The sequence below is a fragment of the Myotis davidii genome, unplaced genomic scaffold (assembly GCF_000327345.1).
Source record: "Myotis davidii unplaced genomic scaffold, ASM32734v1 scaffold687, whole genome shotgun sequence".
NCBI classification, from domain to species: Eukaryota; Metazoa; Chordata; class Mammalia; order Chiroptera; family Vespertilionidae; genus Myotis; species Myotis davidii.
This window is the reverse complement of record NW_006298971.1, coordinates 261,720-281,633: the sequence shown is the minus strand read 5'-3', so window position 1 is coordinate 281,633 and position 19,914 is coordinate 261,720. Positions and strand designations below refer to the sequence as shown.

General features: G+C 51.4%; 3 protein-coding genes across 12 annotated transcripts in view; 1 reads left to right on the top strand and 2 right to left on the bottom strand.

Annotated features, from left to right (window-relative positions):
- The window catches only part of MAN2C1 (mannosidase alpha class 2C member 1), a 13,576-nt gene extending 10,874 nt beyond the window's left edge, over window positions 1–2,702 (top strand). Inside the window, 11 exon segments of the mRNA XM_015571041.1 lie at window positions 396–491; window positions 566–621; window positions 624–708; window positions 786–960; window positions 1,290–1,335; window positions 1,338–1,398; window positions 1,495–1,574; window positions 1,708–1,771; window positions 1,773–1,831; window positions 1,915–2,014; window positions 2,056–2,702. Of these exon segments, the coding sequence (XP_015426527.1) occupies window positions 396–491; window positions 566–621; window positions 624–708; window positions 786–960; window positions 1,290–1,335; window positions 1,338–1,398; window positions 1,495–1,574; window positions 1,708–1,771; window positions 1,773–1,831; window positions 1,915–2,014; window positions 2,056–2,197 (964 nt within the window). The 3' untranslated portion in view covers window positions 2,198–2,702.
- Window positions 1–10,355, bottom strand: part of NEIL1 (nei like DNA glycosylase 1) — a 20,009-nt gene extending 9,654 nt beyond the window's left edge. The window contains exons 1-9 of one of the 10 annotated variants that reach the window (XM_015571032.1): window positions 8,989–10,352; window positions 5,207–5,341; window positions 5,050–5,113; window positions 4,696–4,795; window positions 4,197–4,324; window positions 3,796–3,823; window positions 3,569–3,630; window positions 3,254–3,416; window positions 2,794–3,084 (exon numbers count right to left, since the gene is read on the bottom strand). In XM_015571032.1, the coding sequence (XP_015426518.1) occupies window positions 3,068–3,084; window positions 3,254–3,416; window positions 3,569–3,630; window positions 3,796–3,823; window positions 4,197–4,324; window positions 4,696–4,795; window positions 5,050–5,113; window positions 5,207–5,341; window positions 8,989–9,422 (1,131 nt within the window). In that variant the 5' untranslated portion in view covers window positions 9,423–10,352 and the 3' untranslated portion in view covers window positions 2,794–3,067. Of the gene's footprint in view, window positions 1–2,793; window positions 3,417–3,448; window positions 3,631–3,795; window positions 3,824–4,196; window positions 4,325–4,695; window positions 4,796–5,049; window positions 5,114–5,206; window positions 5,342–8,988 lie in introns of those variants that run through there. The other 9 variants (XM_015571033.1, XM_015571036.1, XM_015571038.1 and 6 more) reach the window with 9 other exon arrangements.
- Window positions 10,356–16,720: 6,365 nt separating this feature from the next.
- COMMD4 (COMM domain containing 4) overlaps window positions 16,721–19,914 on the bottom strand; it is a 39,304-nt gene continuing 36,110 nt past the window's right edge. The window contains exons 4-10 of the mRNA XM_015571018.1: window positions 18,702–18,773; window positions 18,438–18,503; window positions 18,230–18,269; window positions 17,831–17,950; window positions 17,584–17,664; window positions 17,083–17,259; window positions 16,721–16,998 (exon numbers count right to left, since the gene is read on the bottom strand). Coding sequence (XP_015426504.1) covers window positions 16,958–16,998; window positions 17,083–17,259; window positions 17,584–17,664; window positions 17,831–17,950; window positions 18,230–18,269; window positions 18,438–18,503; window positions 18,702–18,773 — 597 coding nt within the window. The 3' untranslated portion in view covers window positions 16,721–16,957. The remainder of the gene's footprint in view (window positions 16,999–17,082; window positions 17,260–17,583; window positions 17,665–17,830; window positions 17,951–18,229; window positions 18,270–18,437; window positions 18,504–18,701; window positions 18,774–19,914) is intronic.

Sequence of the window (19,914 nt, the reverse complement as noted above, 5' to 3'; positions counted from 1 at the left end):
AACATGGACACAGAACTTGGCTGGAGATTGTGGCTAGAGATCCTGGCAAGGCTGCTGATCAACTGAACGCTGTCTCCATGTCATTCCTTCTTTGCCGACTCCGTCCACACCTTTGGGGACCCCTGGACCTGCTGGGGCTGGACCCTGGCAGCAGGTGTCAGCCCCTCTCTGCCCTCTCCCTGTCTGGAAGATGGTCCCAGACCCTGTTCCCTTGGCCAGCACGCCCTCAACAGCCCACCTGTGGCTCTGGGCTGGGATCCATCTCATGGAGCAGGGTAGGCTGGGCTGGGGAGATCCCTGTTCCCTAACCATACTCACCCTACCTCCCACCCCACCTTGAACATCTAGAGAAACCAAGATCATTTTGTAAAGCTGCAGTCCCCATCTCCTTCCAGGGAGGCTGTTGCCAAAGGCACTGTGGGAAACCAGTTTGTGCTGTTTGATGATGTCCCCCTGTACTGGGATGCGTGGGACGTCATGGAGTACCACCTGGGACATGATGGGGGTGGGCATACAGGCCTACTGGCGGCTCCATCAGCTGGTCCTAGCTCAGCACCTCCCGCGCATCCCCCAGGAAGCCAGTGCTGAGCCAGGCAGGGACCCTAGCAGTGGGTGCTGAGGGTGTGTGCGGGGCAGCGCCTGGTTCCTACTGATCAGCCCCCACAGTCAGCTCAGCCAAGAGGTTGTACTGGACGTCGTTTGCCCTATGTCCACTTCCACACCGAAATAGTAGGGGATAGGGTGGTGGTTGCCTTTCCTAGGTGTGGCTAGTCAGGAAGGGCTAGCCCCAGGCCTCACCCTTTACCCCCACTCCAGGTGCACTGGCATGAAACCCACAAATTTCTGAAGGTGGAGTTCCCTGCCTATGTGCAGAATCCCCAGGCCACCTATGAGGTTTAGTTTGGGCATCTGTAGCGTCCCACCCACTATACCACCTCTTGGGACTGGGCTTGATTTGAGGTCTGACATGGGTGGGGTGAGGAGGTTTGGATTCTCCCTGGCTGGGGAGAGACTCTTTGTGTCGAATGGGTTGAGGAGGAGCAATATTTGCTGGTTCCTAACATGTATGCCAGGCACTGTGCTAAATTCTTTATGTTTAGTTTGATACCCGTGCCTATTTGGTGGGCTAAATACTATTCTCCCCATTTCACAGATGAGGAACTGAGGCATAGACAGTTTGGGTAGTGTCCAGGGCCTCTCATTGTGAGAACTGGAATTCAATCCCAGGGTCCCAGAGCTTGCCACTTTAGTGATGGGAGTAAAAGATGGGTCTGGGATGTGCTCTTCAGGTGTGGGCCCACAGCTGGATGGACCTGTTGGAGCACAGCTTTGGGTTGGCCTACTCAGTGACTGCAAGTACAGAGCATCAGTTCGGGGCAGCATCCTCAGCCTCTCGCTGTGAGTGGTGTGCCCACCAAGCTCTGAGCCGGCATGGAGGTGTGGGTCTTCCCCTAGCCAGAACTCCAGCCCGGCCCATTCCTTCCTTCCCCGCAGCTTGCGGGCACCTAAGGCCCCTGATGCCACTGCTGACGTGAGGTGCCACGAGTTCACATATGCGCTGATGCCGCACAAGGGTGAGTGCTGCCTTGCCCCTTCTCTGCTCTTCGCCAAACCTCGGTTTTTTCTACAGTCAGTGGGGGAAACAGCAGCTCTGTGCCCACCCCTACCCCCTTTTGCACCACTGGTTCCTTTCCGGCCCTTGCCCAGGCTCCTTCCAAGATGCTGGCGTTACCCAAGCAGCCTACAGCCTCAATTTCCTGCTGTTGATGCTGCTGGAGTGCCTTCACTGTCTTCCTCCAGGTGGTGCTGGAGACCGTCCAGCAGGCAAGGGGTAAGCTAGGGTGGGGCGGGGTCCTGGTTGGGTTCACCCTTGGCCCTGCCCACCACCCACTTCCCTCAGCAGACTGAGGCCAGCCCCCAAGGGCCACACACTGGTGCTCAGGCTGTATGAGGCCCATGGCAGCCACGTGGACTGCTGGCTGCAAATGTCGCTGCCAGTTCAGGAGGCCCTCCTGTGAGTGGGGTGCGGGGAAGAGAGGAGCCCTGCCCTCACAGAGTCTTCATGGTCCCTCATGTTCTGCAGCTGTGACCCCTTGGAGCTGGCCACCTGCCCCTTAGGGACACTGACCTGAAACTCACTTTTTCTCCCTTCCAAGTACAGTCTCTATGGCTCAAGCTGCAACCTCCACTGAACTGAGTCTCTTGAGAGCGGGATTTTTTTGTGGAAGGCTTTGGGGCCTGACTGCCTTTCCAGCCCTAAGCAACAATAAATCTTTGGCTCAGGAGCCCTGCTGGTAACTCCTGCTCTCTCCCCTTAAGGCAAGTCCTCAAGGCTGTGAGAAGAGAAGTCTCTCCTGGGCATTTGGGGACAGGGGCAAAATCTAAGGTGATCTGTGTGTGCAGCAGGGTCTGGGTTGCAGCCCCCACAAGTGGGGATATGGATGACCACAAGATAAGAGCATGAGATAAGAAGTCCCTCCCCTGTGTCAGCAGGCAGAGGGCTGGGGTCTGGGTGGGTTCCAGCTAGCCCCCACTAGGAGGGGAGTACTAACTAGTCTGGCCAGGCTGGGGAGCAACCCCAGGCCCTGAGGAATCCTGGACTGGAGGAGCTATGGAGCCTGGGCTTCCTGAGAGGGGTCTCTGCACCACCTCTGAGGGGCTGTCCCTGAAGAGGCAGACTATCCTATGAAAGCCAGGCCTTGAGGACTGTGACGAGCCCAGTTTGCCTTGCTGAGGAGTTGGCCTCTTATACTCAGGGCCAGGCAACAGACCTAACTAACTTGGCCAGCCTAAGAAGTTTACCAATTTATATTTTTAAAAATACAGCATTTTTCACATGGGCTTAAAAAATGGGGATGGTGGGCACAATTAAAAACATAGTTATGTGGGGAACAGCCACAAGGTCACAGGCATCTAGCCCCTTTAACCTGTTGCATGCTTCTAGAAAGCCACACAACCCCCCAGATCCAAGGCAAGCCAGCGGGAAGGGATAGGTGCAAGCAAGGAGATCCTGCTAAGAGGCTGAGGTCTCCTCAGGCTCCAAAGATGGGGTGGCAGTCTTTATCTTTTAAGGTCTGCAGCAGCCTGTGGGGAGGACAGGTGAGGTGGCAACTCAGACCCCAGGTTGAAGATTGCCCGGACAGCCTTCCTTTTCACAAGTAACCTCTGCCCGTACTGCCATCCTTTCCTTCTGGAAAGCCCCGTTTGGTGGTGCCCCTTCCATCTCCAGAGGAAAATGCTCAGGAAGGCCCACCTGAGTTGGCCCTTCGCCCTCTCCTCTTCCCTTTCTCAGTGACTGGGGGGACTTTTGGGTCTTGGAGGCTGGTCCCCTCAGGCTGCTGGGCTGTTGTTTGCTCAGGAAGGCCTCTCCATGCCCTTCGTGTCCTGGAAGGGGCCTTGCTTGGGGGTGGATGATCCTGGATAGAGGAGAGACAGGTTCCTGAGATACTCAGCATCCCCCCCCCCCCCGCCCATTGTTAACAGAAGACAGTTGTCCAAAAGTCTGGTTTGGGAGGTCTGGCCAGGGCAGGGGAGATTTCAGGGAAGAGTTAGGAGCAGGGAGCCATACCTCCACTCCATCCTCAGGACCCCGCTGTGCTCTGCTGGATTTCTTCTTATGGGACTTGCCCCCTGAAGGACACTGATGCTGGGGTTGCAAGGTCCTATGGCCTTGGGCCCTTTATCCAGACTCCCACTTTGGGGTGACTCTTGGAGTGGGCACCAGAGACTGCTGCAACCCTTGCAGGCAACATATCCTTTCTGCTTTCTTAGCTTACTGTATTAGGAGTACCTTACCTTTGGGTGCCAGAGGTCCAGGATCCCCCTAAAGGGAACAGGGAATATTCAGGAATCAGCCCGGCTGGGACAGGGGTCGTTTTCCCTTGGAGAAGCAGGACTCACACCTATCTTTCTAGGTTACTGTAATCCTCCCCTAGGAAGCCTCTTACTGCCCACTCCCTGCCAGATCAGAGCCAACATCAAGGCCACCCTGCCTTGTGCTGCTCTACTAGCTGGGACCCTGGGATTCAGAGGAGGGGAGGGGCATAACATAGGGAAGGCCTAGAGACCCTCAGGGACAGTGTGAACTTGGGGGTCTAGATAGAGATCCCATCGCCTGCCTGGCTGTGACCCCAGGTCTCTGCCACACCTGCCTCTTTGGAATTTCTGTTTGCCTGTGTGAGCATTAGGACCCAAACCTGGAACCAGATGGTACGGCCGTGCCGGTCCCGCAGGGAGCGCATGCCCAATATGCCATAGCACTGCAGCCAGGCTCGAAAGGGTGCAAAATCCTCCTCCCCTCTCGCTTGCCCATAGCCCTTGCCGCCTGTGGACAGAGGAGCCAGACAGAGGTTAGAGCGCTAGAGGGCAGACTGAGGCTGGGAGGAGGGAGAGCCTGATGGACTAAGTCAGGGGCCAAGGCTCTCCCTTCTCCAGCTGTGTGACCTCTTCTTCACTCTGGGCCATGGCTTGCTCATCCTGGAGTGGGGTTAATAATCCTTGCCCTGCCTGCCTCATGTGTAGCTTGGAGGACAGACACCTGACAAGTGAGGAGGCCTAGTCCATTTAGCAACAACTAGGTCTACAAACTTCCATTCCCCAGGCAGGGAACCAGGCCCTGAGAAGGGCAACAACTGTCCCAGGGTTATACAATATGCCAACACAGGTAGTTGGCCATCTTTGGCTCCTGGGCCTCACCCAGCTGGACCACTTCCTTGGGCACTGAGTGGCACAGCTCCAGCAGATCTGGGTTCTGCAGCTTGGCCTTGATCTTCTGGCTCAGGGTCAACTTGGGGCTCTGGAAAAGGGGCAGAGCCACTCAGAAGGCAGCTGATCTGTCAGGAGCAGACCTCCTCTGAGCTTGGCAGGACTCAGAGATGGTTCATTCCCCTCCTCCCCAACACACACACACACACACACACACACACACACACACATTATAGAGAAGGAAAAACTAACAGCTGCTTGGGTTACACGAGACACCAGACCCAGCCCATAATCCTATCAGGCCTCACTGGTAGGTGAGTGTGCCTTCCTCCCCTGCACTCTCACCAGCCTGTGCTGCTTCAGTGCCTCCAGAACAGTGCGGGCCTTCTCAAAGGGGGGTATCCTCAGCCTACAGTGGGGTAGAAAGAGAGAAACATGCTAAGCAGTGGGAATGTGGGCACCCAGCTAACCCAGCCCTCGTGTCCATGGCCTGCATGCTAACCTGTATAGAATCTCTGCCCGCAGATAGTTGCCAATGCCATTGAAGAACCTCTGGTCCAAGAGGGCCTCACAGATGGGCCGGTCAAAGACCTTGTCTGCCAGGTTTCGTAACACATTCTCCCTGGAGGGACATGGTCTGGGCACATGAGACCCATTCTGCCCTCCCATCCCGCCTCCTTGCCATGGATGAAGGATAGGAACTGGGAGAACCTGCTCCTCGGTATAAGGGGAAGGAAATTGGGAGTCTCAGTTTCCCTTTTCCAAGCCTCAGTGCTATTTTGGCAGGGATAACCTCAGTTTCCCTATCTGTTAAATGAGAACAATATGGAATTTTAATTCATTACAAAGGTGAAAAATTCCAATCAAAAGCAACGAGTTCAAGGGAACACACGAGTCTTATCTGTTGTGTGAATGCCACCAGAGGATACCAGACTCCAGGCATTTTTGAAAGCAAGGTGATCACGGGACTTCAGGTGTGCCTACAATCTACAGCTCCCTATCTAGGACTTCTGAATGTTTAGATACGGAGAATTAACATTGAAGAGTCAATTCTTCTCCAGACCTAAAGATTTTATGAGGCTAGTACTAGCTCACTCAGCAAGTGCGTGGGAGTAAGGGCTCCAGCAATCCTTGCCTCACCTCTAAGGGTCATGGATCTCTCCTCAACATTGTGAAGAAGAAATGTATCTTGTTTCTTTGTGGAAAAGGGTCATGGCAAGACTGACTATCTGAAACAGGGACCAGAAGACAGTTCTGGTGTAAAGGAAAGAGTAGAAGGTTAGCCTGGTGACTAGCTCTCTGAACGCTCCCCAGCTTATAGGACCAAGAAAATAACTGAGATGCTCATTCTGTGAGAGAAACCTCAGAGCCAGCTGGCAAAGAGTTAACCTGTGAGCCAGCCATGTAGCGCTCTAGAGCAATGGTTCCCAACGTGGGGCACACAACCCATAGGGAGGCAACTTGATTTTTAAGGGGAGCAACTCAAGAATGAATTAACAGTGAATCTTTGGTATTTCTTATGGTTCTAGGGGCCTCATATACAGTATACAAATATATATTAACATTTTTTAAAAAATATATTTTATTGATTTTTTACAGAGAGGAAGGGAGAGGGATAGAGAGTCAGAAACATCGGTGAGAGAGAAACATCCATCAGCTGCCTCCTGCACATCTCCTACTGGGGATGTGCCCGCAACCCAGGTATGTGCCTGCAACCCAGGTACATGCCCTTGACCGGAATCGAACCTGGGACCTTTCAGTACGCAGGCCGACACTCTATCCACTGAGCCAAACCGGTTTCAGCTATATTGACATATTTGTGCATTTCTGTTCTCTATGTTTTGAAACTTTATTTGCAATTTTTTCCATATCACTTCATATTATTACTAGAGGCCCGGTGCACAAAAATTTGTGCACTCGGGGGGAGGGAGGGTCCCTCAGCCCGGCCTGTGCCCTCTCCCAGTCTGGGACCCCTCGGGAGATAACGACCTGCTGGCTTAGGCCTGCTCCCGGGTGGCAGAGGGCAGGCCCAATCCCTAGGTGCAATCCCTGGCCGGGCTCAAAGCAGGGCCGATTGGGGAGTTGGGGCGCTGCCCCCTGTCATGCTGATCCCAGGGACGGGAGGCCTCGTGGCTCCACTGAATCCAGCGCTGGGAGGCATATTACCCTTTTACTATATAGGATAGAGGCCTGGTGCATGGGTGGGGGCCAGCTTGTTTGCCCTGAAGGGTGTCCTGGATCAGGGTGGGGGTCCCCACTGGGGTGCCTGGCCAGCCTGGGTGAGGGGATGAGGGCTGTTTGCAGCTGGTCACACACCCTTCAGGGTAGGGGTCCCCACTGGGGTCCTGGCCAGTCTGGGTGAGGGGCTGAGGGCTGTTTTCAGGCTGGCGGGTGACTGAAGCTCCCAAAGGCTCCTTTTTTTCTTTTTTTTAAATTTTATTCTGGGCCAGCTTTAGCTCTGGCTCCAGCTCTGAGGCCTCTGCTGCTGAAAGCAGGTATCTGGTTTGTTTGGGTTCTATAATCAAAACACTGTATCAACTCCAGCTCTGAGATCCCGGCTAGCTGAAAGCAGGTTTCTGGGGTTTTTTTAGCTTCTATATTTGTCACAATGTTTCAAACTGCAATCTCAGAGGCTGGCAAGGCATGTGGGGAACGTTGGTTTCCTCCGTCACTGGAGGAGGAAAGTCTCATGTTTGCTTCAAGCTGCCTGGCTGCCAGCCGCCATCTTGGCTGGCATTTAATTTGCATATCTCGCTGATTAGCCAATGGGAAGGGTAGCGGACGTACAGCTAATTACCACGTTTCTCTTTTATTAGATAGGATTTTTAAAACAATTTCTTAGTGATTTCTTCCCCAGGAGAGGTGAGTGGAGGAATCCAAGGCCACAGATGTTTCCCTGTGGGTGCACTTGGGGTCCTGCCTAGGAAGGCCAGGAGTCAACTGCCTCCTGTGGCACCAGACATGCCCTGACCCACAGTGGGCAGCTAAGTCTCCTAAGGGTCAAGTGAAGGTGGGCAGTCCCCAAGGAAGGGAGGATCTACCAAATGTGCTCCAGGCCTTTGCATCTGTGGTGCTGGTCCGTTTGAATGTTCTTCCTCTAGAGCAGTGGTTCACAACCTTTTTTTAGCCATGCCCCACCTGAGCATCTCTAAAATCCTGGTGCCTCTCCCCCTCCCCTGTGACATAATTCTTATTATTGACGTGGAGGAAGCCTAAAAGGCCACTAACTTGGTCTAAACAAGCTTCCAAAGAACATGGCATCCATGAAAGAGAAAAATAAAAGAATGAAAGGACAGTTGAAGTACTGAGGAAGAAATCACTAAGAAATTGTTTTAAAAATAATAATATGAAGTGATATGGAAAAAATTGCAAATAAAGTTTCAAAACATAACTGAAATGCACAAATATGTCAATATATATTTATATACTGTATATGAGCCCCTAGAACCATAAGAAATACCAAATTCACTGTTAATTCATTCTCAAGTTGCCCCCCTATGGGTTGTGTGCCCCACGTTGGGAACCACTGCTCTGGAGCTTTGCATGGCTGGCTCTCAAGCAGGTCTCAGCTCAAATGTCACTTCCTAGAATGTGATCTTTCCTAATGTGCCTCCCCTTAGCCCCTTCCTGGCCAAAAGTAATTCTCTCCCTCTTGGATTTGGGTTTTTTAGAAATGTGTCTATATGAATTAATCTAGTTTGTTTCCTTGTCCTCCCTGCCCTGCCTGAACTTCAGCCCTTGATCTCTGCTATACCCCAACACCTATAGCGGGGCCTGGCACAAAACAGAGACTCATACACATTTCCTCTTTAGAGGAAGAAAAGTGGCTGACACTGCCATCGTAAGTGACCTGCATCACATCCCAGGTAGAAGACAGTCAGTGAGGAGACGATGAGACACAGACCAGTGGGCAGACAATGTGGGAGACCACAAAACCTGATTCAGAAACCATGTCATTAGGCTGTTCCCTCCCCACTACCTTGAAAACCTTCCTTCCGGCTCAGCCTCCCTTCTTTTATGTTGTTAAAACCCTCTACCTTTCTAAGGGCCTCCTGAGGGCACCAAGAAGCAGTGTGGGACACTGATCCAGCCTCAGCTCTCACAGTAACTGTCTATGTCTTCAGGGCATGCCTACCTATTCACCTCACCCCTACCTCCTCCCATATCAGTTTTGGGTTTTCACATCCATTAGCTCAGGGAGCTGTCTCCAGGGAAATACACTGTCTTGGTCTACAGAGGAAGGAAGGGAGGCTCAGAAGGGTCTGGGACTTGCCCCTCACCTACCTGAACTGTTCATACTCCAGCAAGACGCATGGCCCGCGGCCTGGTTGCCACTCGCCCGTGAGCTCCCAGTGGCCAAAGCGGCGGATGTCCACGAAGCAGAGGGTGAATTGGGGACCAGGAGGAGCCGTGTAAAAGCGCAGATGGGCATGGGGTGGTAGTGCATTGCTGGGTACCAGCTGGAAGGATCCAGACATGCCAAAGTGGAAGATGAGGGCCACTGGCTCCTGTGGGGGCTGGGCCCCAGGCAGGGGGCTCAGTGTCAATCGAAGCTCCTTGCCACGGGCTGAGGCTGAGATGTAGTAGGCACTGCTCTCAAAGGGCACCTCAGGGTTGCGGCTGATGGGTGACTTCTCCACACACCCGCCAAACACCAGCCCCCTGCATGCCTCGTTCACAAACTGGCTGGCCAGATGCAGCTCAGGGCCCTCAGGCATTTTGTGGGGGGGAGGATGGCTGCAAGTTAGAACAGGTGTGCACCTTGTGAGGGAGGATTCATCACCCCCATTTCACAAAGGAGGGCCCTGCCAATCAGGGGATCATGGACAGCTGGGTTTGGCAGAAAATTCTGCTGGCCTGGCCACAGCCCTTGGCCCCCAACTGAAAATGCTGGGAAAGCCCATGGCACTGGTAAGTTCAGGCTGGGAGAGCGTGAGTGCCTTTATGAACCTCCCATGAACCCTCGCTGCTTTTAGAATAAAGTCCAGATCCTTCCTGGGCCCATGTTGTCATTTCATTTCTTCCCAGGCTCCCCCTCACTCACTTGCTCCAAGCACACTGCTCTCTCACCCCCCGCCTTTGCTCAGCCTCAGAGCACTTGAGCCACCCTCCCTGGTCACCCTTCTGAAGTAGCCTCTCCACCCCAGCCGCCACCAGACACGTTTTCTTTTCTTCATGGCACTCCCATATCTGAAATCGGCTGTTGTCTGCCTCTACCTCTCCCCTGAAAGCTCAGCTTGTTCACCGCACCGCTCAGAACCGACCTCATCTGTTGTCATAATCCCTGAGGGAATGAGCATGGACCGCACCTGGGAGTTGGGAGCTGGGAAAACTAACGTTCAGAGAGGCTCAGCTGGCAGGACGAGTCAGGACAGGAGGAGGGGATGCAGATGTCTCTAGGTACGTCTGTGCCTGGTAGGTCTCGAAGAGCTCCAGGCTAAAGGTCCAGGATCGAACAGGACACGCCTGCTCGGCGCTTAGGCCCAAGGGGAACCTGCTCCACCTCTCCTTACCCCTGGCCACCTGGCTGAGGAGGGGAGCTTGCCGCTTACCTCCCTCCCCCCCGCCTCCCACACCTCCCCGAGATGCTGAGGGATCTAAGGCGCAGATGTGGTCGGGCAGAGGGGCCCTTTAGCCAGGGCAGACTCCTTTCCCCTCCCATACCTTCAAGCAGTCTGGGACCCGGCACCCGAGAGGGTTCGCGCTGCTGGAAAAAGTGAAGGCCCAGATTCCTAGTTCCGCTGAGGGCGGGCACTCTGGCTCGCTCCCCCAATCCTTGTCACTCACTCCCGCTGCCTGTCCTCGGTACACCCTGGCTCCCTTCCTCCCCAAAGCCGCCAAATCCCACCGGGTTACCTGCGCCCCACGTCCCTCTCCGCCAACCTGCGGCCACTAGGGTTTTGCAGTCGAGGGGCGGAGCCGTGCTGAAGAGCACATCCCAAACCGGTTGCTGCTCCAGCGCCCGCTGGGAAATGTAGTTCCTGGGGCAGGGGCCCAGGCCTTCGGGTTGGGGTCTCGGAGCTGAGGGTCTGGGGTGTCGGAAAGGCTTTGGGGCAGTCACCTGGCTGGGAAGGTGGCGCCGGGATCCGGGGTGAGGTCCGAGGTCCTGCGTCGCAGCTGTCCGTGGCTGGAGAAGTCACCAGGCTAGTGACAGGTCAGCACTCCCAGCCTGAAACAGCATCCCTGTCCCTAAGCAGAGGCTCCTGCCAGATGTGCGCAGGGAGCACGCAGGTGCGCGATAAATGCAGGCCCTGGGGACCCAGTGGTGGCACTAAGTATCAACGCACAGTCACACATAACTTATAAACAGAATCATTACCGCCTGTGGGTAAGAAATGCAGCCAAGCAACAAAAAACAGGCGAGAAAGCAGAACCCACGACAGGTGGTTCTGTGGGGGTAGGGTCTCTCTGCAGTGACAGGCTGAGACCTCAGAAGTAGCCAGCAAAGAGTGGGGCTGGCACATGCTAGGGGGAATCGGAGCCACCAACACGGCTGTGGGCAAGAGCAGCAAGATGCTGCATGCAGCACATTGACTACAGGATGAGGTGCACCCTGCAGAATGGTACTGTATTGGCACCTTCACAAGGTTTTCGACAAGCATATGAATTTGATCCAATGTGATTGAGATGAATTCAATAAGTCAAGCAGAAAGAGAAGTGAGTACTCAGTCTGGAGTGGCTTCAAAGGGAAAACTTGGTCTGGACAGTAGAGGGACCTCCTCCCAAAGATACTGGCATTGCCCTAGTGCCACTTGCTGGAGCTATTGGGGGCCCGGGGATTGGTAAGGCTGCTGGCAAAGGCATCCTACCTGGTGTTCCCATGCCCCAGGTGTCTGCAGGACATGCCAGTCCAGTCCATGGGGCCATCCCAACTCTGCAAGAGGCACTGTTGCAGCTGCTGCCACTGCCAGTATTGCAGGGGCCCTAACCCAGTACAGACCTGGCCATGGGGTCCTTCCCCACCTATGGGCTGAGGGACACCCCTCCAGGCATGATGGTCCCACCTCTTGGTATGAGGCTTCTCACTGGTCCCCCTAAGGGTATCCTCCTGGAGGAGGTACTTCAGTGGGCATGTCCACTCCTGGAATGCAGCCCCCCTCCCCTAGGAATGTGAGGACTTCTTTGACCCCTGGCCACAGAGTTATGGAAGTAGCTTCAGAGGCATGGGCCCAGTTCCCCAGGGCCATGTTACCACAGACCTGTTTGTTTCTTATGCTGTTGGGAGTCTCACCAGATTGGTTTCCCTTACAGGGGCCCCTCCCCAGGGAATCGCCCATCTTGGCCTTCCTCAGCTGTTTCTCAAGGTACTGTTCATAGTCCTTTTATTTCCATGTGGCCTGTGAAATAAATTTATAATAAAATCTTAAGATTATATATATATAATCAATATGCCAGATGAAAGGAATGGCCAGTGCAAAGGCCTGGAGGAAGGAAAGCAATGGGCTCATTGAAAGAAGGCCTGTGTGGCTGAAGTGTAACTGGGAGAGTGCTGGGAGGTGAGGACAGACCAAGCAAGGTCAGGTCAGGCCTCAAGAGGCCTCTGTAAGTTTCTTCCTAAGTGTGCCTGACCAATAGTCATGATCTGTGCCCTTCATACTAGGACTTCTGCCTCTTCCTTCCTTCATCTACTAATTCATTTATTTTGGGAGAAGTATTTTAAAGTAAATTAGACAAATTATGACATTTCATCCCTAATATTTCAACATGCATCTCTAAAAAGCAATTTCCTACAAAGCCACAATACATTTATCCAGTGATTTTCAACTTTTTTCATCTCATGGCACACATTAACTACGAAAATTCTGTGTCACACCAAAAAGTGTATTTTTTCCAATCTGACAAAAAATAGGTTTAACATTGATTCATTCACACTGGACGGCTATTGTTGTATTGGCTGTTGTCATGTTTTAATTTGACAATCGAAAGGAAAAGAGGTCAGTGCCCTGACTAAATAGCAGGAATTGCATGGCTTTGTTTTGAAATATACTTTTATTGAATTCAGAGAGGAAGGAAGAGGGAAAGAAACATCAATGATGAGAGAGAATTGTTGATCGGCTGCTTAATGCATGTCCCCTACTGGGGAGCAAGCCCAAAACCCAGGCATGTACCCTTGAAGGGAATCGAACCTGGGACCCTTGAGTCTGCAGGCTGATGCTCTATCCACTGAGCCAAACTGGCTAGGGCTGGAATTGCATGTTTAAAAAATCTTGCAGCACACCAGCATGCCTCGGCACACTGAAAATCTCTGCCTTTATCATACCTAATAAAATTAATAACTTCTTAACATCATCTAACACCTAATCCACATTCAAATTTCTCTAATTGTTCCCAAAATGTCTTTTATAGCTATTTGTTCAAGGCAGAGTCCAACCAAAGATTATGTATTTTCTTAAAAAGTTATTCTTAGTATCCGAAATATCCAGTTTCATATCACAGTCACCTTTTACCATATGACTTTAGCATCCCTGACAATCCTGCCTCAACCAAGTACTTAATTAGGAGTCACAAAATGGTTATTTTCTAATTCTGTTATTCCGTCAACATTAGTTGGAATTTTTTTGTAAAGAACTTTACCTCATTGACTAGGGCTATATGGTTATCCTGAAATGCGAAAAAGACAGGATAAATTTTAAATTCCTTTCATTTAATGATCAATTTTCAGACTAAGAATTTGGTGCAATAACAACATCCAATGGTGACAAATTAGGATTGATTTGTGGGTGTGGTTTTTCTTCCTTTGGAGGGTGCAGGGACATTTTATGGACTCAGATTTTATTTTTATTTATTTATTTTTTTGGACTCAGATTTTAATTTTTGACACTCAACATCTTTAAATTCATTGCAGTCAACATCTTTAAATCCATTGCAGTCCATATCCCTCCCTACCCCAACCCACCCCCATTACTGAAAGAGTATTTTATTAGGCATTGGGGCTATTCAACTATGGAACACAATTCTCATCCTTAAGAAACTCAGGCTGGGAAAAGAGGCAAATGAGTCAATAAAAAGTTACAATGCACTGTTACTAATATTTACTAATGCAATGAGAGATGTGTCTGTGGGATTCTGTGATAACATAGAAGTCTACTGTATATTTTTACTCTTTTCAAGATTCCTTCTTTCATCATTTCCCTTCTATTTAGAGATGCTCCTATACCCTTTTTATTTTTAGGTTAGGTCTGCTGGTAACACATTATATTAATTATACCTTTCATCTGAGAATGTCTTGATTTCCCTTTTTTAAAAAAATATATTTTATTGATTTTTTTACAGAGAGGAAGGGAGAGAGATAGTCAGAAACATCGATGAGAGAGAAACATCGACCAGCTGCCTCCTGCACATCTCCTACTGGGGATGTGCCCGCAACCCAGGTACATGCCCTTGACCAGAATCGAACCCGGGACCTTTCAGTCCGCAGGCCGATGCTCCATCCACTGAGCCAAACCGGTTTTGGCTTGATTTCCCTTTTTATTCTTGAGGTAATTTTCACTGAATACAGGATTCTGGGTTGACACTTTTCTTTCAGGGCCTGAAAAATGCTGTGCTTCCTCCTTCTGGTCTGATTTCTGATGAGAAATACAATTCTAATTGTTTCCCCGTTATAGGTGAGGTGCCACTTCTCTCTTGCTGTTTTCAATATTTCTTTCTTTCCTTTAGTTTTCCGAAGTTTGGTTATGATATATCTTGGCATGGGTTCCTCTGGGTTGATCTATGTGGGGTCCATTCTGCTTAACTCTGTAGGTTTGTCTTGTGCCATATTTGGGAGTTTTTCAGCCATTATTTCAATACTTTTCTGTCCCACCCTCTTTCTCTTCACTTTCTGGAACACTGTGATGACATGAATATGAGATCTTCTGTTAAAGTCCTACAGGTCCCCCGGATGTTGTGGGTGTATTCCCATGCTATTTCTCTCTGTTGTCCACATTGGGTAATTTCTATTGATCTTTCTTCTGCTGTTAAGTCCATCCACTGAGATTTTACTTTGGTTATTTAGCTCTCAGTTCTAAAAATTCTCTGGTTCTTTTTATCTTTTCTTTCTTTGCTGAGGCTTGAAGCATTTTTATGATGGCTGCTTTATAAATATGTGACATAGAATTCTAACGTCTGAGTCATCTTAATGTTGGTATTGGTTGTCTTCTCATGCAAGTTGAGATTTTCTAGGTTCTTGGTATGAATGATTTTATAATTGAATCCTGGATGTTTATATTATGACTGTGGATCTTAACTGTCTCATTTAAAGTAGGTCTCTTCTGACACACTGCCAGTGGGGAAAGGGGGAAATGCCTCCTTACTGCCTTGGGAATCTAGGCCCCTACTCAGCCTCTGCTGGTAGGTGGAAGAGCAGCTGTACTTGTGGGTGTGGCTGGAAGCTGCTTCTGTAAGATTTCTGTCTTGCTGAACTTGGTCCTTTGGCTAGAGAGAACAGGCTGTTTAAAAAAAATCCTCATCTGAGGTATTTTTTCCATTGCTTTTCAGAGAGTGGAAGGAAGGGAGTAAGAAAGGTAAGGAGATAGACAGAGACATCGATGTGAGCAAGACACATCGACTGGGTACCTACTGCATGCACCCTGACCAGGGGTGGGGAGCGAACAACCCAGGTATGTGCCCTCAATTGGGAATCGAACCCACGACCTTTTAGTGACAGGGCAGATGCTCTAACCATTGTGACACATCAGCCAGGGAGAGAGAGCAGGCTTTTGTTGGGGCTTTTTTTTTTTTGTCTCTGTGCTAGCTTCTCTAGCACCCAGCTCAAGATACATGAAACAAAAAGAAAATCCACGTTTCTGAAAGTAGAGAGAAGGGAGACTGGCTATGATCCTCAGGAACTGAAAAACATGACAAAGTATGTTGTGTCTCTCTCACATCAATGTCTGTCTAGCTCTCTCTCTCCTTCCCCTCCTCCCTTCCTCTCTCTCTGAAAGCAATGGAAAAAATATCCTCAGGTGAGGATAAAAAACAAAAAAAACCCCTGTTCTCTCTAGCCAAAGAACCAGGTTCAGCAAGACAGAGATCCTATGGATTGTTTTATATGTAATGTCCAAGGATTTTAGCTGAACTTAGTGGAGGAATCAGGAAAAATTCATTTGCTCCATTATTCCAGAAGCATAAGTTAGGAACAGTCAGTCCTTATCCTTTGGATGCTTCAACTATCCAGTCTTTGACCAGCTGGCTCTTTGACATGACTCATTATTCTTTGCTTCCCAAGATGTTATAGGCTCACCTTGTACTCTCCCTCCCCCAGCCTTGGAATCAGTCTTTCCTACCAGGAGCCCTGGTTGGTTTAAGCCAGTCCTGGGAGGCCATTTGTTTTACTCTGCTCAGGCTGCTATAACAAAATGTCATAGACTGGGTGGCTTCAACAACAGACACCTATCTCTAGTTCCATAATTTTTGGAAGTCCAAGATCAAGGACATAGCAGATTCAGATCCTGGTAAGACAGCTGTCTTCTTGCTGTGTGAGAATGAGGCCTTTCCTTGGCACATGGGTGTGGAGAGTGTCTGTCTTTCTCTTCTCATAAGGGAACTGAAAAGGGCACATCATAAGGGTCCCACTCTCTTGACCTCATCGAAACATAATTACCTTCCAAACACCCCACTGCCTGAAACCATCTCACTGGGAGTTGGGGGTTCAACATATGAATTGAGGGAGGGGGCACATTCAGTCCATAACCACTCTTGCCAGTGAGTGGTTTGGGCATGGGCCCTTCTCTCTTTCTAACGAAGATGGCAGGTAGATAAGGGCTCTCTTTCTCTATTTGGGCATCTGTCACTGGGGCCACCACTTGCTGCCAGCCTACGGACCAGACCACACAGGGAGGGCAGAGCCAAGAGCATCACAGGACTAGGGGCTAGAACCCCGATTTCTCCCATCTACAGATTTGGGTTCCGTTTTGGTCCTCCATCTACCGCAGCCCTGACCTGCCTCAATCAGCAGTTGAAGAGAAAATGGGGGATTCGCCAGTTACTTGGTCTCACAAAAACCTTTGATCTGAACCTAAAAAAACATATGCACACATTCCTTTACATTTCTGTTTATTTTTCCTGCCTGGGAAAACCATCAACAAGTATCTTTTATGGGGGAGGGAAGACAATTCTGGAAAAGTTCTCAGGATCGCTATGCTGAATTTTCAAGTAGGAACCTAGAAAGCCAGAGATCCAGGAGGTCAGGCCTCCAGGGTCCTGAAGAGAAGTTCAAGGGCAACAACTTCACTCGGGTAGGGCAGCTCCATGTGGGCCACCAACACTCTTCTCCTCAGCCCAGGGAGCTCATCAGGGTCTGGGCCTGCTTCAGTTCTGCCAGCGAAGAGGTAAGCAGTGGGCAGCTGTCAGGTGGGATCTGAGAGGGCCCTAACCTCTCCAGGTACAGCTGAGCCTTACCTGCCAGGAGGACCTGGAACTTGTCTGCTGAGAGGGATAGGACAACAGGTTGGGCTGGGGCCTCTGGGGCAGCTGCCACCTCCAGCCGCAGGTGTACCATGGGCTCTTCCACGGACTGTAGCAGGCTGGAGCTCATGATGTAGTCTACCCGCCAGCCCGTGCCTGCCAGCCTATTTACTGAGAGACAGGGTGGGGCTCTCAGGCTCATGGCAGGTAAGCCACACAGTCCTCAGCCCAGCCCCTTGCTCAGCCTACAACCCTGCAGGTTGTATGGCTTTTGGGAAGCTCTTCTTCCTTTGACCTCTGACCCACAACATGTGCTCAATAACTGGGAGCTCAGGTTATCCACAGATCTCAGAAGAAAGAAACCTGGCTAGAGTCAGGAGCCCTGGCTCTGTGATTGTGACATGTGACCACGAGTAAACCTTCTGAGAACAAGCACATCCCATGCTACATGCACCTCCTAGAATAGAACCGCACCTTGGCTGACTCCACACTCACCACGCAAACTGCAGGTCCGCAAGTGTTCTTGCAGGGGGCTTTGCTTCTCCTCATAACAGCGACACAGGCTGGCTGCGTGCTCTGGAGGCAGAATGGAGGTCCCCTGAGGTAAGCAAGTGGCTGCTAGGGCTGCTCAGAGGGCAGGTATCAGGCTCCTGGCCCAGAAAGGGCAGGGTGCATCTCATGGTCACATGGTCTGGCCAGGGTGCATCTCATGGCAGCCCTTGGCCTGCCCAGGTCCCCATACCTTTAGGCAACCCCAGCTGCTGCAATTCACTGGATAAGGACTCGCCATCCACGCTATGCTTGGCCGCACTGGAGAGGATGAAACTCAGTACTGCCACAGTGGCTTTCACATCGCCCAACTCTGGGGAGACCCATGGGGGGTAGGAGGTGTCACTACAGCCCCAGCTACCTCCTTGTTGCCCTAGTATCTTCAGCTCAGAGCCCCCAGGCCTCCTGGAGCCATGAGCATTGCTACTGCTGGCAGAGGACACTGGGGGTAGATTGTCAATGTCTTCTCCTCAGGTTCCTCTGCTGAGGCAGGTGGGTCAAGGTGAGCTGCTGGATAAAGGGGTCTCTGTACCAGGTCCCAGGCCAAGTAGCCAGAGTTGCCCAAAGTCCGTGGACTCAGTGGGGTACTCACCAAACCTGGCATCAGCAGTGAGCTTCTGGACCTTCTCGTACTGTGGGGAAAGGAGGCCTGTAAGGGTGCCAGACCCCTGCTTGCCACCCCCTTACCCCCAATCGCCTGGATCCTGTGGTAACGATGGGCAGGAGGCTGATCACCCACTTCCCTGGGTTTGGTGCACTCTCAGGGTTGTGGGACAAGGGGTGCTGGACCAGGCACTCACATCCATCCCCTGCCCCAGAAGCTCCTGCAGCACCTGACCGCACAGCAGCCTCAGCTTCACGGAGGACTGAAGGGAAGGCCCAACATCAGCCTGATGGCCCTCATCCCTCCATGCTGGGGGCTGCTCACAAGGTTATCCATGTGAGCAGTCACACAGCATGCTAGGATGGGCTGAGAGCACTGAGGCCCAGACCCTTGACTCCCAGGGTCCCCATCCCCAATCCCTCTGTCCCCCAGGCCCCCAAGATGACCCTGTGCACTCAACAATCTTGGCAAGTGTGCTGATCTCCGCCAGGACCCAGTCAGGACAGTCCAGATCACCACAGAACCGGAACCTCTGCAAGGGAGTGAGACAAGTGGTCAGGCTGGAAGGAGGGGTGAGGTGTGGCCAGGTGTCTCCCACACTACTGTTTCTCAGGGAGCCACCTGATCTCCCTGATTATCAGGCTGTTGAGAGAAGCCCCTCCCTGACCCACCCTGACACTAAACTTTGTTCTGATGCCTGTCCCAGGCATTCATCTGTTCAGCAAACATTGACTGGGTGCCTCCTCTGTGGTAGATCCCACAGAACAAAATAAAGTCCCTGGCCTCACAGCCAGTGACCTCTCTCATTTCCTTTTCCTCCCTGACTCCAGCCACACTGGCCTCCCTACTGTTCCTGTTACACCAGGCACTCTCCCACCTTTGTCCTTATGGTTTGCTTGCTCTCTCACTTCATTCAGATCTCTGCTCAAATGACACCTCTTCTGATGGCCCTTTTCTGATCATACTTTCTAAAATAGCCCCTTACAGAGGAGAACCAAGATGGTGGCATAAGGTATAAACCTGTGTGTCTGCCCCCCACAACAACATCGAAACTACAACTATAAGACAAAACAGCTATCATCCAGACCCACGGGAAAGCTGGCCGAGTGGAAGTTCTACAACTAGAAGGAAAGAAAGAAGCGCACTGAGACCGGGTAGGAGGTGCAGAGGCGCCAAGAACAGAGGTACAGAAGCGCGCGCGCGAGGCGGCTGCACCTGGGTGCGTGGTTTTTTTCAATTGGAAGGGGATACAAGCTCTCGAACGCACTGAGCTCCTTTAAGGCGAGAGTCTGGGGTCCCAGACTCCTATGGGGAGAAACTGGACTGTCTTGCAGCGGTTTGGAAAGTGAGGGGGGCTTTCTCGCAGAGCTGCTTGCAGGGATCATTGTTGCTGTGGGGGTGCTGGACTGCAGAGACGTGGAGTCGCAGAGACGACAGCCATTGCTGTTTGCCCGCCCTGGTGATTCTCTGAGACCCTGTCCCACTCAAATTACATCCCCTCCCAAACTGTGCTCAGCGGCACAAAGGAATCACCTCGGCTTTTGCAGCCTAATCTAACTGCAGCTGGGTCAGAAAGCTCCAAAACTTCCAAATTCCAAACAAAGAGGAGAAATCTGCTGATATCGCTGTAGCTCCTGCTGGGTGGTCTCACACAGTGGTTGAGTTGGAGATCC